Genomic DNA, 14,805 nt, shown 5'->3' on the forward strand with positions numbered 1-14,805 from the left:
TACCGTCAACAGTAGGAAGTCTGACTGAGATGCCTAAGAATTAGCTATGGAACAATTAGGAAGGCTTTTTACCGTTGTTATGTATTATATGAGCAAAATAATACAATTGAGAATACAATACAGGGTTTAGTCACTGAGTTACCCAAGGTTGTTTTTGCATTTGATACATATAACTGACAGGACATCCTAAAGTCAAGTTTGGTGAAGATAAGCACTGAGCACATTTACAGAGCAAAATTTATGAAGCTCATCTGGGTTAAAAGGTGGTACGTAATCTTAATTTCAGGATAACCTGTTTTATAGGGTCTTTGCCATTCTTGGTTACACTGCACAACTCCAGCACTGTTACTTGAAACTTTGCATATTAAGCCAGTACATAAGGTGACACTTCATTTTTTAAAATCATTTTATTTTATTAAGTTACTTTCCATACTTTTTTTTTTAAAAGGAAGATTGACATTACAGCATACAAACATTCCCTGGGCAATACAGAACTTAACTGCCAACAAATACGGACAATGCACCATTACTTGTCTCGCATTGGTGTTGACTTAGGAATAAAGGACAAAGCCTTGCTGGTTGTACTTTTTGCCTCTTAGGTTAAAGAACAAAGTCATTTTTTTCCCCCACAATACACATCGGCTATTCATCCACAAATAGCAGTGTGCCTTTAAGAGTCTCCTTCTTTATGGACCGAGACCCATAATCTATCAGATACTAGTCAAACATGCAATCTATATCACATGGACTGGATTTTCTTTCTTCTCTCTGCCAATTTCAGAGTCTACGGGAATATTCCACTCAGGTTTTTAAAAAGTGTATGGTTAAACATTCTGCAAAACACTAAACAAACCTTTCACAGAGTCAGATCATTACTGAGAGGCAACCATGAGGGAGCGTACACTGACCATTGGATTTCTTTCCAAATCAATTGGGTCTTCCCAATCACCAATATTTGTTTTTTCTCTATGAAATATTTTGAAGGCAAATATACAACAGAGGTAACATCACATCCAAATAAAACACTTCAAAGCTCAGTTCCCTGAAACACATATTTTCCCAAGTGAGGTTCAACACTCTCAAAGGGAACTGCATCTTAAATGGCACACCTGTTTTCCCTGCAATGATGGGAATCTAAATGGGATTTTTTTTAATGTAACAAAAATGTCTTCTCTCAAACAGCAAATATAGCCACATGGAAGATCAATGGCACTGGGAAGCATACAAATCTTAAATTATAATTGTCGGAGGAATACAGTTCTCCTTTAACAGGAGACTGCAACATACTTATCACACTCTCAAATCAAATGATTAAAAAAATTGTAACCATGTTAAAGTTAGTGTCATTGGCTACTTAATGCATTCACAAAATCAAAAATATTTTTAAGTGGTCGTTAAATCAAATCTATGGGGGAGTCTTCTCTTAAAGGAGTATTATACCCAGGATTTGCGATAAATACACAGATTCGGTAAGTACTGCTATTTGAGGCTCTCTGTAGGACCTAAGAAAAAACTCCATTGTACTTAGCACAGCCCTTCTGTATTTCATGAATCCACTATTTTGTCCACCCTGGCTGCAACCAAATTGTGATCAATGACCGTTTCAACGGTGAATTGGACACTGTTACACCAAGCACATCACCATTTCCCCTTCCCACCACAGTTGTATCCCAAAAAAAAGTGGCTTGGAGATATGATTTAATTTACATTGTTAGTTACAATGCTGAATTAAGGTAGAATTTTGCTTCAAATAGCTAGTAACTAGTGTATGGGAATCCATTTATGAGGGAATGCTGCTTTTAATTAAGAGCGATCACAACTGCAATCATTGGTATATGGCAACATAACCCTTTGAGTACTATTTCAGCTCATCAAAATAAGACTAACAATTTTACTTTAAAATTTATTTCAAAAACATAATTAATAACTCAATGGTTCCACCCATTTCACAAATGTTACTTTATATTACACACATGGTATCACATTCACACGCTGAGGTGAGGGGTAACCCAACATTCTTGCAAGTCACAATACTGTGTCACAGCATTAATATTCTTCATAAAGCTAGTTCTTGCTTTATCTTCCTGACGACGACAGTACAACAGTAGTCATCAGGATTGTTTTATTATACTAGAATAAAAAGAACATACTGGATTCCTTGAAACTATTAACTGGAAGCAGATTAGAAAGGAATACTTACAATCTTGTGGCCTGTGGAAGGGGGGCAGGGGAAGAAGAGGAGTGCTTTGTGAGGGTATAAAAGAAAACATTATCTATGCTTGATGTAAAAGTTCATTAGAAGAGTTTTTTTTGCAGACATGAACAAACAGAACAATTTAAAAGTCCAGTACTCAAAGGGTTAAAAGCTGCAACTATATTCCTTCTCTGAGCCATCTTCAACCAATTGTAGAGCAGCTATACAGAGCTGGAAGAGAAATCCAATTCCCATGGGAGTCAGTAAGGCACAAAGGAACATCTTCCCTAACAAAAAAGCAGCCAAGTGTTGATCTCGGCATGCTAGCATCACAAACCTTGTTACTTCACTTCAAGGTCCCAAAAACTTCATTCCAACCCTTCCCTACTGTGCCCATTAGACATCTGCACCAATTGGGAAAAGCGGTAACAGAAGTGTGTCATTTGTTTTTTGGTGACCGACCAACCTAACATTTTTATTTGTTAGAATATTCTGTGTACTGCCCAGAGATAGGTTATTTCATTCATCTTCTCAAGATTTGTTCGAGTCCAAAATAGCTTTGCTGAGACCCATCATATTTATTCTCAGCTAAATAAGACCCAAATAGATGATGTATTAGCAGCTCAACCCACAGCTGTCTGCCACTGAGGTGAGTGGGAATCAGCATCCTTTTGAGTGGAGACTCAGTTTTCAAACTCTAGCATCCACATGTGAGGAAGATGCTAATCTCTGCTCATCTAATGGCAGCCAGACATTGGAGAAATCCAAGCAGGTCTACATAATGGCTGCTTTGAACTGGAACAAATAGGCATATGTCCTTTTGCAGAATTTTTTTGTTTTTTAAGAAGCACCTGTGTGTGTTAGGAACTAAGCGGAAGCACTTCACATTGTGAGGTCTACCCTTTAGTAGTTTGTTCTGGTGGTTGATTCCTTTAATGTGTCAGATCTTGTACCTCAGTTTGGTTTAAGCAGTATCAAAATTATTTTGACCATCTATTACAGAAAAATTTACTGGCCACTATTTATTAGTCATTTAAAAAAAGAGGAAGGAAAACATTAAAAATTGGTTGACAAAATGCAACATATTACACTTGTTCAGTTTGTTTTTGTTGGCCGATTCTTTTTTGGAAAGAAAAATACAAAACATTAAAACAGTGCTAGAAACTTCTAAAGAGCCTGTGCTACAGGGATCAGATTATTAGAACCACACTGCATTATTAAGCACATCTACCGTAATTGTAGCCCAACCTGGCATCTCCACCCAAAATACAACTTCTTAGGCTTATGCATGGTGTTCAGAGATGAAGCAAAGGGAATAAGGCAAGAATTGAACATGGGTGTCCCTCCTATGAGGGGGAAAAAATATCTGTCACTCTTGCTTATTTCCCACTAACTACCTCAAAGACCAACATTATGAGCAATGTCTGGTAGTAGGTAACTTTGCTGACCTCATGGGCATGAATCAATTTGAGGCAACAAAACAAAATATCTAGGGCAAGGGGGAAGAGAAGAAAAATTGCTGTTAGAACCCACTTGTTGGGTTAAACTAGCCAAAACCCAGTCGTGAGCACCTACCAAAAAATGTCCTGCCCGGGATGAGTACTAGAATAGGTTAAAATACTGTTCACCTCTCTGACCTGGATTCAAATCCAGCTCCATTGCAGGAGATTAAAAATCTTTCCTCTCTGTTGGCTGCAGGAGTTCTACATAACATTAGTTTGAAACAATCTCTAAACCTGGTTCATAATAAGCATGAGTGCTTCTTGCAAAACTGCCCATAATTTGGCTTTAAATGGCATTAAATTGGCAAGCTCACTCAGAGGCGCCTGATGTGGAAAATGGAAATGTCATACTGGTGCTCGAAGAGGTGCTTTTCTGAGGCTGGGGATAAGGCACAAAGCTTGGGGCACAGCAGAGGGATCTTAACTCTGCATCTGGCCTATGCTTCCTGACATGAGCGTGCCTAATGGTGATACTGGATGCCAAAAGTGGACAAATTGTTTCCCAGCAATCACATCCCTCACTTTGATAAGCACAAAAAAAAAATAAGAAGTGGGCATGAGAACACTAGTAACGTTTAACTAATTTTAGCCTACCCCCCCATTTTGTCCACTTTAGCGATAAATGGTCAAATTATAGCAGAATATACCTGGTATCTACCCCATCGCCACTGACTTCCTCATTTGAAACGCATGATGCAAAATTATTTTAATTTGTTAGCTCTGATGAGCATGCAATGTTCAACATTTCTGCTCCTTCACATTAGGAGTATTAAGGTGGATGCTGGGGATTTGCAATTAATGCCACTGTGCAGCTCTTCCAGGTGCATTACTGATGAACATTTAAAAAGACAACCTAACCAATCACTACTGTCACTGCCTGGTGGCTTTTGTTGAGCTAAAGCTTCATTGAGATCTAGCAAAAATAATAAAAAGGCACTTGTGGCCATCTGTGCCTTTGGCTTGGTGGTCCAAAGCGGACACGGTCATCTGATGAATGCCCTACCTCCAAGATGTGTCGATCTTAGAATACTGTGGCTGTACAGTAAGGCAGAAGATTAAAGGCTTATTCATTGAAATATTGGCAACAAAAAACACACACAAGGACAAATATAAAAAAAACCTCTTGCATCCCCCTCAAAAAATTCAAAAATTGGCACAAAATGGAGGCTAAAAAGGTGACTATGTGAGATGCTGACAGCAATTGTGACTTGTGTATGTGTCACTCACTCACCACACAGTCACTCCACTTACATAATTCAGCCCATGCAATCTCATTGGTTTCCAGTGATTCCCGGGAGGTAATTTACATCATCCTAACTGGATCATTTTATGGTAGCATTTTGGCAGATTGAATATTCAGCCTGCAATTCAGTAATGAGAAGTGATGCTGCAGTCAATCCACAAATAAGTACTCAGATTTCCAAAATTTCTAACCACAATGAAAAAACAAACAAAAAAATGCTCTTAACCCTTTCACCGGCATAAACCTAAATGTAGGTCAGAATAAAATGCCTCCAGGACGACGCACTTGTATTTAGGTTTATTCTGCTACCTTCATCTTTGTTTGCAATTAACGTAAAGGCTCACATTGGTAGGGCGTTTAAATTAACCGTAGCCTGCTTATAATCCAAAAATGAATTTGAATATCGTGGAAGTTAGCCAATAGCAGCCCAATATTTAACGGAAATGACCATTTTGATTTTAAAAAGCTGTTCAATATACATTTTAACAAAACAAACTGCATTTTAAAAAAAAACAGAAGCTCATTTTAAACATTATACAAACATCTTTAAAACCCAGCCAGGAGATAGTGCTTTACTATATGACCTATTCAACATTCTCCACAGGCCAGTGAAGGGATTAAAGCACTGTACACTTTAACGTTGTTCTAATAATAAAAAAATAAAAAAATTTGCTTAAGTAGCAACCCCAGTCTAGCTGCTGACTCCTGGATCCACTCCAGCAGCCAAATTCATAGCCCCAAATCCAATTTCTCACATGTAAAATCTGTTTGGAGAGCAATCAGTAAAATCTGTTCGGAGAGGAATCATCTTAACGAATCTATACTGGTTAATTGTCACCATCCTAGAGTTGGAAAACTAGACATTTCAGGCCGTAGTTTTATTTTCACTGGTTGTCTGAATCAAACTACGGGAGGGTAAAGGTGGTCACAGATATTACAATATTACCACTTGCCCTTGCATTATAATAATAAATGCAGCAGTTTTTCTACACCTAATATAAATTTATATATTTTAAAGTTGATACTGTTACAGCTCTGGGCCTACGAGGTGATCACTTACCCTTTCAGGTGGGGATGATGTGAGGCGATGCAAGATTAACAGAATAGAAGGGATGGGGGGGCAAGACGTCACTAAAAATGCTGTATAGTTAACATTTTGCTGCATAAGATTGATTAACTTTTTTTTTTGCATGTGACAATAATTGTAATTACATTTTAAAAGATGAAAAGATCTGAATATCCTGATTTAATACTTAATCCATCAGATTTTGCATTCAGAACTTTTGTTGGACAGGACACTTCTTGAGAGTTACAGTTTTAGAAATGTTTTCACACAATACTCTGAATGGACTGTTCTGTTAAAAAAAATTCCTAGTTGTGAACTTTGAATCCTTATATTCCTTAACGTACTTGTCAAGTATTAAGTATTAATTATTAATTAGGTAGCAGCAAGTGGCTGTCTGGTTTCAGACTGATTCTGAATTTTAATATTCTTTTGAGAATCATGACATCATAATGCATTTTGTTATCCCTTCCTACCCCAGTTTATGAATTATTAAAATAGCAGATCCAGGATTTTTCTTTATAAATAAAACTCGATCTCCACTGGGGTTACTAACTTGAGACAACATTCTTCCCTGCTGAGAATCTCTTGGTCAAACCTTTATGGGTCAACACATGGTAAATGTAGATTTAAACCCTAAATATTTTTTAAAAACTCTCTGGACTCAATAGGTATTAATAACCAATTGGAAGCCACGGAAGAAATTAACAACTTGTCACAAAATTCAACATTTCCCATTGTAGTTCATCAGAAGTCCATCATATTAAAAATGATTTAATTTACATTTCTTTTGTTAATTTGTCAATTTATGCCAAGTATCTGCTGTAACGATTATATCACAGACATTCCACAGATTACTACAATATGTTATATTGACATTAAATGATTTGATTCTCTCTCATTCCCCTCTCCTCTATAAACCATACAACTAACACTGACAATATGGCTGTCCCACCACATACAGGCAATTATGTAATGGACAAGTGCACAATACCAATTATATAACTGGGTGCATAATGTGTAATAAATGGCTGAAAGTAATTGCTCAATAAAACTTTAAATCAATAAACTACAATTGGTAACCCTTTAGTGTGGATGTCACCATATGTATGACCTGGGACATACTGAAAAATCAAAATCCACCATGTCACTGGATAATTGCAAAAGTACAAATATGTTCTAATAAATAATACTCTGGTACAGTGCAGGAGCTGGAAGCACCAGCATTCTATACCACAGAGTGGCCACATGTGGGTCTGTGCCAGCAATTTCCCACAGCGTGAGCTCCTCTCACCTGTGCCACCACAGGAAGGTGCAAAGTAAGGCTGGTAAGGAAGAGGAGGAAAGTGTTAGCCAGATCAGTCTGGATAACTTCCACTGGCTAGTTTTGCAGCATTATGTGGAGTGGCCTGGGAGTAGGTCATGCACCTATTTAGCTGCAGATGTTACGTAAAATGGGAGATAGATAAATATAAATATTTTAAAGGCGTCTCACCCTCAAAAGACAAAATGGTCTAGAGAAAAGATACGAGCTCTTTCAAGCTTTTAATCTGTCAGGACCATGTCATGGTTATAAACTGCTCAATGCCATTTAGGTTGTCTAAGCCCACTGATTGGATTACTGCCTTGTTTTTACAACCAATTATCCAATGATCTGTGTGCAGGTGCACCCCTTCTCCCAAAACTTGTCAGGCTGCCCTCAGAAACTGCAAACGACAATGTCATGAATTTATTAGTGTAGGTAAACTTCAGTCAAATAAATATTACACACTTGCCCATTACATATTCTATTTATATTATACGGGTGTCAAAAAAGTGATTTTAAAACAAATTATAGCTATTTTAAATACTGAACACAATTAAGCTATTTTATGATTTCATCAGAATAGTTAATGTGGCCTTACAAAGACAGTATGGATAGTGAAATATCAGTTAATATCTCACCAATTAAAATTCTATCACCTGTGGCATAAATGGCCATAAAGATTGGACTTTTGAGTTCTTTGCAACATCTAGTGACAAAACGTACATTCTTAACATCAACCTCATTGGATAATGGCTGCCGGTCATATGGATTTAAAAAGAAAAATGAAAATGTTGCCTTCATTATAGGATTCATCTAATATTTAATAAAGTGCCAGGTTGCTATTAAATAAGGTTACACAATGAATGCACCCTTGTATTAGGTCAGTACATTCCTGTAAACCTAAACTCCTCTTTGCAAAAGCACCTGGGACCTACTAAATATTCCAAAACACAAATGTTGTGACCTATAGTGAACAGAATTACCAGATGTTCTATTATACAAATAAAATTAAATCTATATAATGTAATACCACACGGGATTTTGTTACTCTGAAAAATCCAAACTCTGGGAACTATTATACAAATCAATGACTTCTCCTCTCCCCAAGATTGTACTAAAACCTTAATCAAATCCTCCGTAGTTACTACTGAAAGCATTAGATAAAAATTTGTTTCTTGTATGTCCACAAGCACAACCACTAGTTATCCTTTTCCATACAAAATCCTCAAAGAACAGGAGAGAGACTTGCATCAAGTCTTGAGCTTCAACTGTCAGCAAAGTTTGCTGCACAACAGTTCATAAAGGCCTGCTGTCTGCAACCTGGGAGTTTGTATACCTTCCCCAAATCGATTGGTGCCTAAAGCCATCTGGTATGGTGCCCAGTCCTTCAGCGTTAAAAAGGTTAACTGACACCACGCAAAGATGATTTTCTATGCCCATTGGCTGTTTGTCATCTTTATGGATCCATGTCGTCAAGGTCACTTTTAGATTCACCAAGCATCATGGGAGACTCTGAGCCCTTAGTTTGAAAAAAAATGGAGGAAAAGTGTTAGAGCAATGTTACTAACCCACAGATCACAGTTGGGGCAATAAGCACATTACCTTAAAAAACAGCTTATGACATACAAGAGGAACGACGATGGAAAGATAAACCTGGAATATATGCCGTTTTACCATTAAGAACATCAACTTTTTAAGTGCTGGCTGCAAGTTTTAGCTCTTCACACACCTGTTCCAATACACTATTATAATTTGAGGAAAAAAATATAAAATACTGGAACTGCACAGCAAGTCAGTCAGCACCTGAAACAGAAAGATAGGTTAATGGCGTTATGAAGGGTCTGGCCCAAAATATTAACCTTTCTTTCTCTTCCAGATGCCCTTAGAAGATTCCTTTCAATGAATCTTTATTTTTTGTCCTCTTATGGAGACTTCCTCATGTGATGACAGAATTTTACTTGTAAATGATTGAGGAAGAAACTACTGAATCCCTTTCATCACCCATGCATAAGTCGGTCCTCATTATGCAAATACAATCCTCACAAAGGCATCAATTTGAATATTTTTACTTTTTACTCCTAGGACAGACAGAATTAGTGAATCTACTGTATCTGCCATTGTACCACACAGTGCCTATGAAAGTGTAGATGGGGATGTGGTCAGGAGTATGCATCTGCAATGTACCTCACCAGCTCACATTAAAATGGCAGCCTTGGTAGAACAAGTTCAAATACATTTCTATTTGGCAGATTGCTGTATTTTAGGTTTGCAATATTGGCGTTTCCGACTCCACAATTCAGGATTTAAAAAAAAATACATATAGTGGACAAGTTCTTTGTGTAGGTATAAAATACGTAGACTAATGAAATTTTGGGTTTCACTGCTAAAATTTAATTAGATGACAGATCTAATGCAATAATCTATTGTCTAATTTCTCAGTAAGGAGTCCGCCTTACCTGTCTGAGAGTTCTATCTCCATTCTCTGTAGCAGGGCTGCCTTCTGACCCATTACTGCTCCCCGATTGCTCCTTCTCATTCAAAAGGGCTGTAGCATAGGCTAATGTGTCCTGTAGTAAAGTATGATCAATCTCTTTTAGAGTTGCATCTCTTAACTTGTGAGATTTAAATTTAGGCTTTCCACACTACCTGCTTAGAATATTTTTTTTTGGTTAAGACGGAATATTACTCTGAAGAAATACAAAGAAAGCAACGGAACATGGCAGCTTGTATGGACATAGATTCCTGCCCACATCCTACAGTGATTTTCTATTCTCATTCATGTAATCAAGGCAGAGAGGAGGCCAGTTTCTGTTGTGCAAGAGAGTAAAAAAGATGAGAAAAAGCCACCCTGGGCCATTGTCTCACATCTCCTCGCTGTTGGATTGAAGTTATTCTGAAGCCTGGGAGCAGATCATCCACTCCCTCAGATGGGGACAGTAAACTTAGAACAATGCAAAGGGGGAAGAGGAAAAAAAAATCAAAGTAATACTTCAGAAGTATCAGTTTAGTCCAGTGGTAGTATTCTTACCTCTGAGCCAGATGGTTATGAGTTCAAGCCCACTCTAGGTCTTGAACACCAAATCTAGGGTGACATTTCAGTGTAGTACTGAGGGAGTGCCACATTGTCTGATGAGGTGTTAAATCAAGGCTCAGTCTGTCTGTTCAGGTGGATGCAAAGGATCCTATGATGTTACTCAAAGGGCAGCAAAGCAGTTCTCCTAACCAACAGTTAACCCTCAATTAACATCACCAAAACAGATTAGTTGATCATTTATTTCATTGTTGTTTTGAGAGACCATGCTGTTCATCAATAGGTTATCGTGTTTGCCTACATAACTTGGCTGCGTTGGGACATCCCGAGGACTTGAAAGGCACCATTTAAGTGCAAGTTCTTCCATTCTTTTGCGAGTAGTGTCTGGACCAATGACTGAAATCAGAACCAGGATAAATAATTTTGACTAGTGTTTGTTTTGTGATATTTTTCCCAAAAAATATTTCTCTAGTCAAAAGTCAAGTGAAGAAAGAGAGGGTATTCTAATACACCACTTCTCTTTTTGATAGTAGGGCAGAACTAAAGAAATTGTTCTTTGATCTGTTTTCCTTATCCTCCTTTTGGCAAAAACTATAATAGGCAGGGGAAACTGCAATACCTGTGCTGAAATTGTGCGCTGAAATGTCTTTGCTGTTGAAGTTTCGTTTGATATGTTGCTCTGTGGGGCCCAGTAATGTTCAGACATCTAAACAAAGGGAAACAGACAAAAAAAAGACAGTTCAACTATATAACACACAAACTGCATCAGTCTCAGCGTACAAGACTACCTCCACCATAGATGACATATGTCTTTAAGAATTGCTTCAATATTTCAAGGTGCACCAACATGTAACCCAGTCAAGAATTTAAGAAACATTTAAGGTGTCTCTCTGATCTCTGTAGAACATCTGGATTATGAAAAGAACACAATTACCTCGACACCACCTAGGAGTTATAGTTTTTTTTTTGCAGAGGTATTACAATTGAAAATAAATCGTGGCTTCAAAACCGGTTTTGCACAGTTAAGTATGGTTTACACAATCTGTTTCACACTGGTGTGGCCACAATAATAGTTTTATATAGTGTTCAAAAAAGCATCACTAGATTAATTCCTAGGATGAGAGGGTTGTCCTTTGAGGAGAGGGAAAGTAGAATGGGCCTATACTCTCTGGAATTTAGAAAAATGAGAGGTGATCTCATTGAAACATATATTATGAGGGGGCTTGACAGGGTAGATGCTGAGAGGTTGTTTCCCCGGCTGGAGAGTCTAGAATTAGTGGGCATAACCGCAGGATAAGGGGTCGGCCATTTAAGACTGAGATGAGGAAGAATTTCTTCACTCAGAGGGTAGTGAATCTTTGGAATTCTCTACCCCAGAGGGCTGTCGATGCTCAGTCATTGAGTATATTCAAGACTGAGATAGATAGATTTTTGGACTCTAAGGGAATCAAGGGATATGGGGATCAGCCATGATCTTACTGAATGGCGGAGCAGGCTCGAGGGGCTGTATGGCCTACTCCTGCTCCTATTTACGTGGTCTCAAAGGGGATAAAAACATTGCTGCCAGTTCTTACCTTCTTCTGTAACCATTGCACAGCCCAGCTCCAGTGATGAGGGTGTTCGCGAAAGTAATCCTTAGCAGCTGTACATCTATTGAAGTGGGGGGGGAAGTGAATGCTTATTACTTTCACATTTTTTGGAGGGAGGAAAGAAAATAGGAGGAAGGTTTTTTAAAAATTTGGATAGCTAAACAAGATGATGCATGTTGCCCTGTGGGACACAAGTTTAAACCTGAATCCATCAGAAAGAGGATTCAGGCCTTCTCTGGCAGTGGTGAAGGGCTCTCATTCCAGTTCTAAGTGGCTGCAAACTTAAAGCATAAAACTAGCCATCATTTAGCGCTTGTAAGAGAATCCCACCCAGGGAAGGAATAACAGCTCGTGAGAGAAATGGAAATGGCAGCGCAAGAAGGATACTTTGATCAAAGCACATTGTTTGGCCAGTGCAGAGAGCAATTCTGCTATTAACTACTGTTCTACATGAACTGGAAGTACCACACAGTGGTGAAAAAGTTTCATTTTTCAGAATGGATCACCCTCATTTGAATAAATACATTCACTCCACAGTTGAATTATGTTACCAAAACAATTTCTGGAGGTCCAAGTCCCTGAGGTGGAGTAAGTGAATAAATCAACTTATCTGAACTGCTAAGATAAAAGCAGAAAACGTTGGAAACACTTAGCTGTGGACAGAGAGAGAAACAGAGTTAACGTTTCAGGTTGATGAAAGGTCATTGACCTAAAACGTTAACTGTTTCTTTCTCCACAGATGCCGCCTGACCTGAGCGTTTCCAGCATTTTCTGTTTTTATTTCAGATTTCCAGCATCTGCATTATTTTGTTTTTGTATCTGAATTGCTCCCAAATCAATTACATAATTTAGACATCAGACCTTTCACTTGATGTCCTGGCCTGGAGTTTCCCTCGAGGCGCAACTTGGAAGTTAGACCCGAAAATGCACCCAATGTTGTGCCCATTTTGCTGTTACGCCCAAGTATCCTCCCAATCTCATTAGCATACCGTAGAACTTAAAATGGGCAAAAATCAGCTTAATGAATCAGAGCCAAACCCACATATATATTTCTTCTTTAAGTATGAAAATTTAAGTTTCAACTCATTTAACCATTATTTATGCACATCAGGCACAGCATGTTTAGGAACCTGCAATTGGGGAAGCTTTTCAATTTTTAATGTGACATCCTCATGCCATAACCATCCAAAGAAACAGAAAATACAGAGGTCGCAGTGAGAATAAATTTTTAAAAAATTGCTCAAAAAATTGCAATTAAACACAAGACTTTTTCTGCTGCACTTGAAAATCTGGTTGTAATGTTGAGACCTCTGCGGTCATCAACCCACTCCTCAAAAAAAACCCTCTGTCCTTGCAAACTACCACCCCATCTCCAATCTCCCTTTCTTCTCCAAAGTCCCTGTACATGCTGTTGCCTCCCAAATCCGTGCCCATCTTTCCCTAAACTCCATGTTTGAATCCCTCCAATCAGGTTTCCGCCCCTGCCACAGTACTGAAACAGCCCTTATCAAATTCACAAATGATATCCTATGTGACTGTAACAATGGTAAACTATCCCTCCTTATCCTTCTCAACTCGTCTGCAGCCTTTGACATGGTTGAACACACCATCCTCCTCCAATGCCTCTCCTCCGTCGTCCAGCTGGGTGGGACTGCGCTCGCCTGGTTCCATTCTTATCTATCCAGTCGCAGCCAGAGAATCATCTGCATTGGCTTCTCTTCCCACTCCATTATTTCTGGAGTCCCCCAAGGGTCCCCTCCTATTTCTCATCTACAAGCTGCCCCTCGGCGACATCATCTGTAAACACATCAGATTCCACGAGTATGCTGATGACACCCAGCTCTACCTTACCACCGCCGTCTCTCATTTGTCACACTGCTTGCCTGGATGAGCAAAAATTTCCTCCAACTAAATATTGGGAAGACCCAAACCATTGTCTTTGGTCCCCACAGCAAACTACATTCCCTAGCCACCGACTTCATCCCTCTCCCTAGCCACTGTCTGAAGCTGAACCAGACCGTTCACAACCATGGAGTCCTATTTGACCCTGAGATGAGTGTCGGACCACATATCTGCCCCATCACCAGGACCACCTACTTCCACCTTCGTAAAACGCCCGTCTCCGCCCCTGCCTCAGCTCATCTGCTGCTGAATCCCTCATCAATGCTTTTGTTACCTCTAGACTCGACTATTCCAATGGTCTCCTGACTGGCTTCCCATCTTCCACCCTCCATAAACTTGAGCTCATCCAAAACTCTGCTGCCTGTATCCTAACTTGCACCAAGTCCTGTTCACCCATCACCCTTGTGCTCACTTACCTACATTGGTTCCCGGTCCGGGAATGCCTCAATTTTAAAATTTTCATCCTTGTTTTCAAATCCCTCCCTATCTCTGTAACCTCCTCCAGCCCAACAACCCTCCTAAATTTCTGAGCTCCTCCAATTCTTGCCTCTTGTGCATCCCCAATTTTAATTGCTCCACCATTGGTGGCCATGCCTTCAGCTGCCTAGGCCCTAAGCTCTGGAATTTCCTCCCTAACTATCTCCGCGCCTCTCCTTAAAAACTATCTTTGACCAAGCTTTTGGTCACCTGTCCTAATACCTCCTTATCTGGCTTGGTGTCAAATTTTGCTCGATAACCACTCCTGTGAAGCACCTTGGGATGTTTTACTACATTAAAGGTGCTATATAAATGCAAGTTGTTGTTGCTGTTGTTGAACAAGCACAATTGGAGGATACTCACATGCGAGAGTTGGAGCGTGGCCAGAGATTTGTTTGGGTGAAGGGTTTGATGGATGGACGTAAAAGATTGAGGAGACATGGGCATAATGTAGTAATGCTCGTAACTCACTTCTGCCCAAAATTCTGCAATCTTTTA

The 14,805-nt window shown here is 39.1% G+C and overlaps 1 protein-coding gene across 2 annotated transcripts in view; it reads right to left on the reverse strand.

Moving 5' to 3' along the window:
- Positions 1 to 388: 388 nt before the first annotated feature.
- The window catches only part of usp24 (ubiquitin specific peptidase 24), a 186,044-nt gene continuing 171,627 nt past the window's right edge, over positions 389 to 14,805 (reverse strand). For both annotated transcript variants that reach the window (XM_067990069.1, XM_067990068.1), the window contains exons 64-67: positions 11,914 to 11,989; positions 10,959 to 11,045; positions 9,765 to 9,875; positions 389 to 8,827 (exon numbers count right to left, since the gene is read on the reverse strand). In XM_067990069.1, coding sequence (XP_067846170.1) covers positions 8,765 to 8,827; positions 9,765 to 9,875; positions 10,959 to 11,045; positions 11,914 to 11,989 — 337 coding nt within the window. In that variant the 3' untranslated portion in view covers positions 389 to 8,764. The remainder of the gene's footprint in view (positions 8,828 to 9,764; positions 9,876 to 10,958; positions 11,046 to 11,913; positions 11,990 to 14,805) is intronic.

Source organism: Heptranchias perlo, chromosome 9 (genome assembly GCF_035084215.1).
Source record: "Heptranchias perlo isolate sHepPer1 chromosome 9, sHepPer1.hap1, whole genome shotgun sequence".
NCBI lineage: Eukaryota > Metazoa > Chordata > Chondrichthyes > Hexanchiformes > Hexanchidae > Heptranchias > Heptranchias perlo.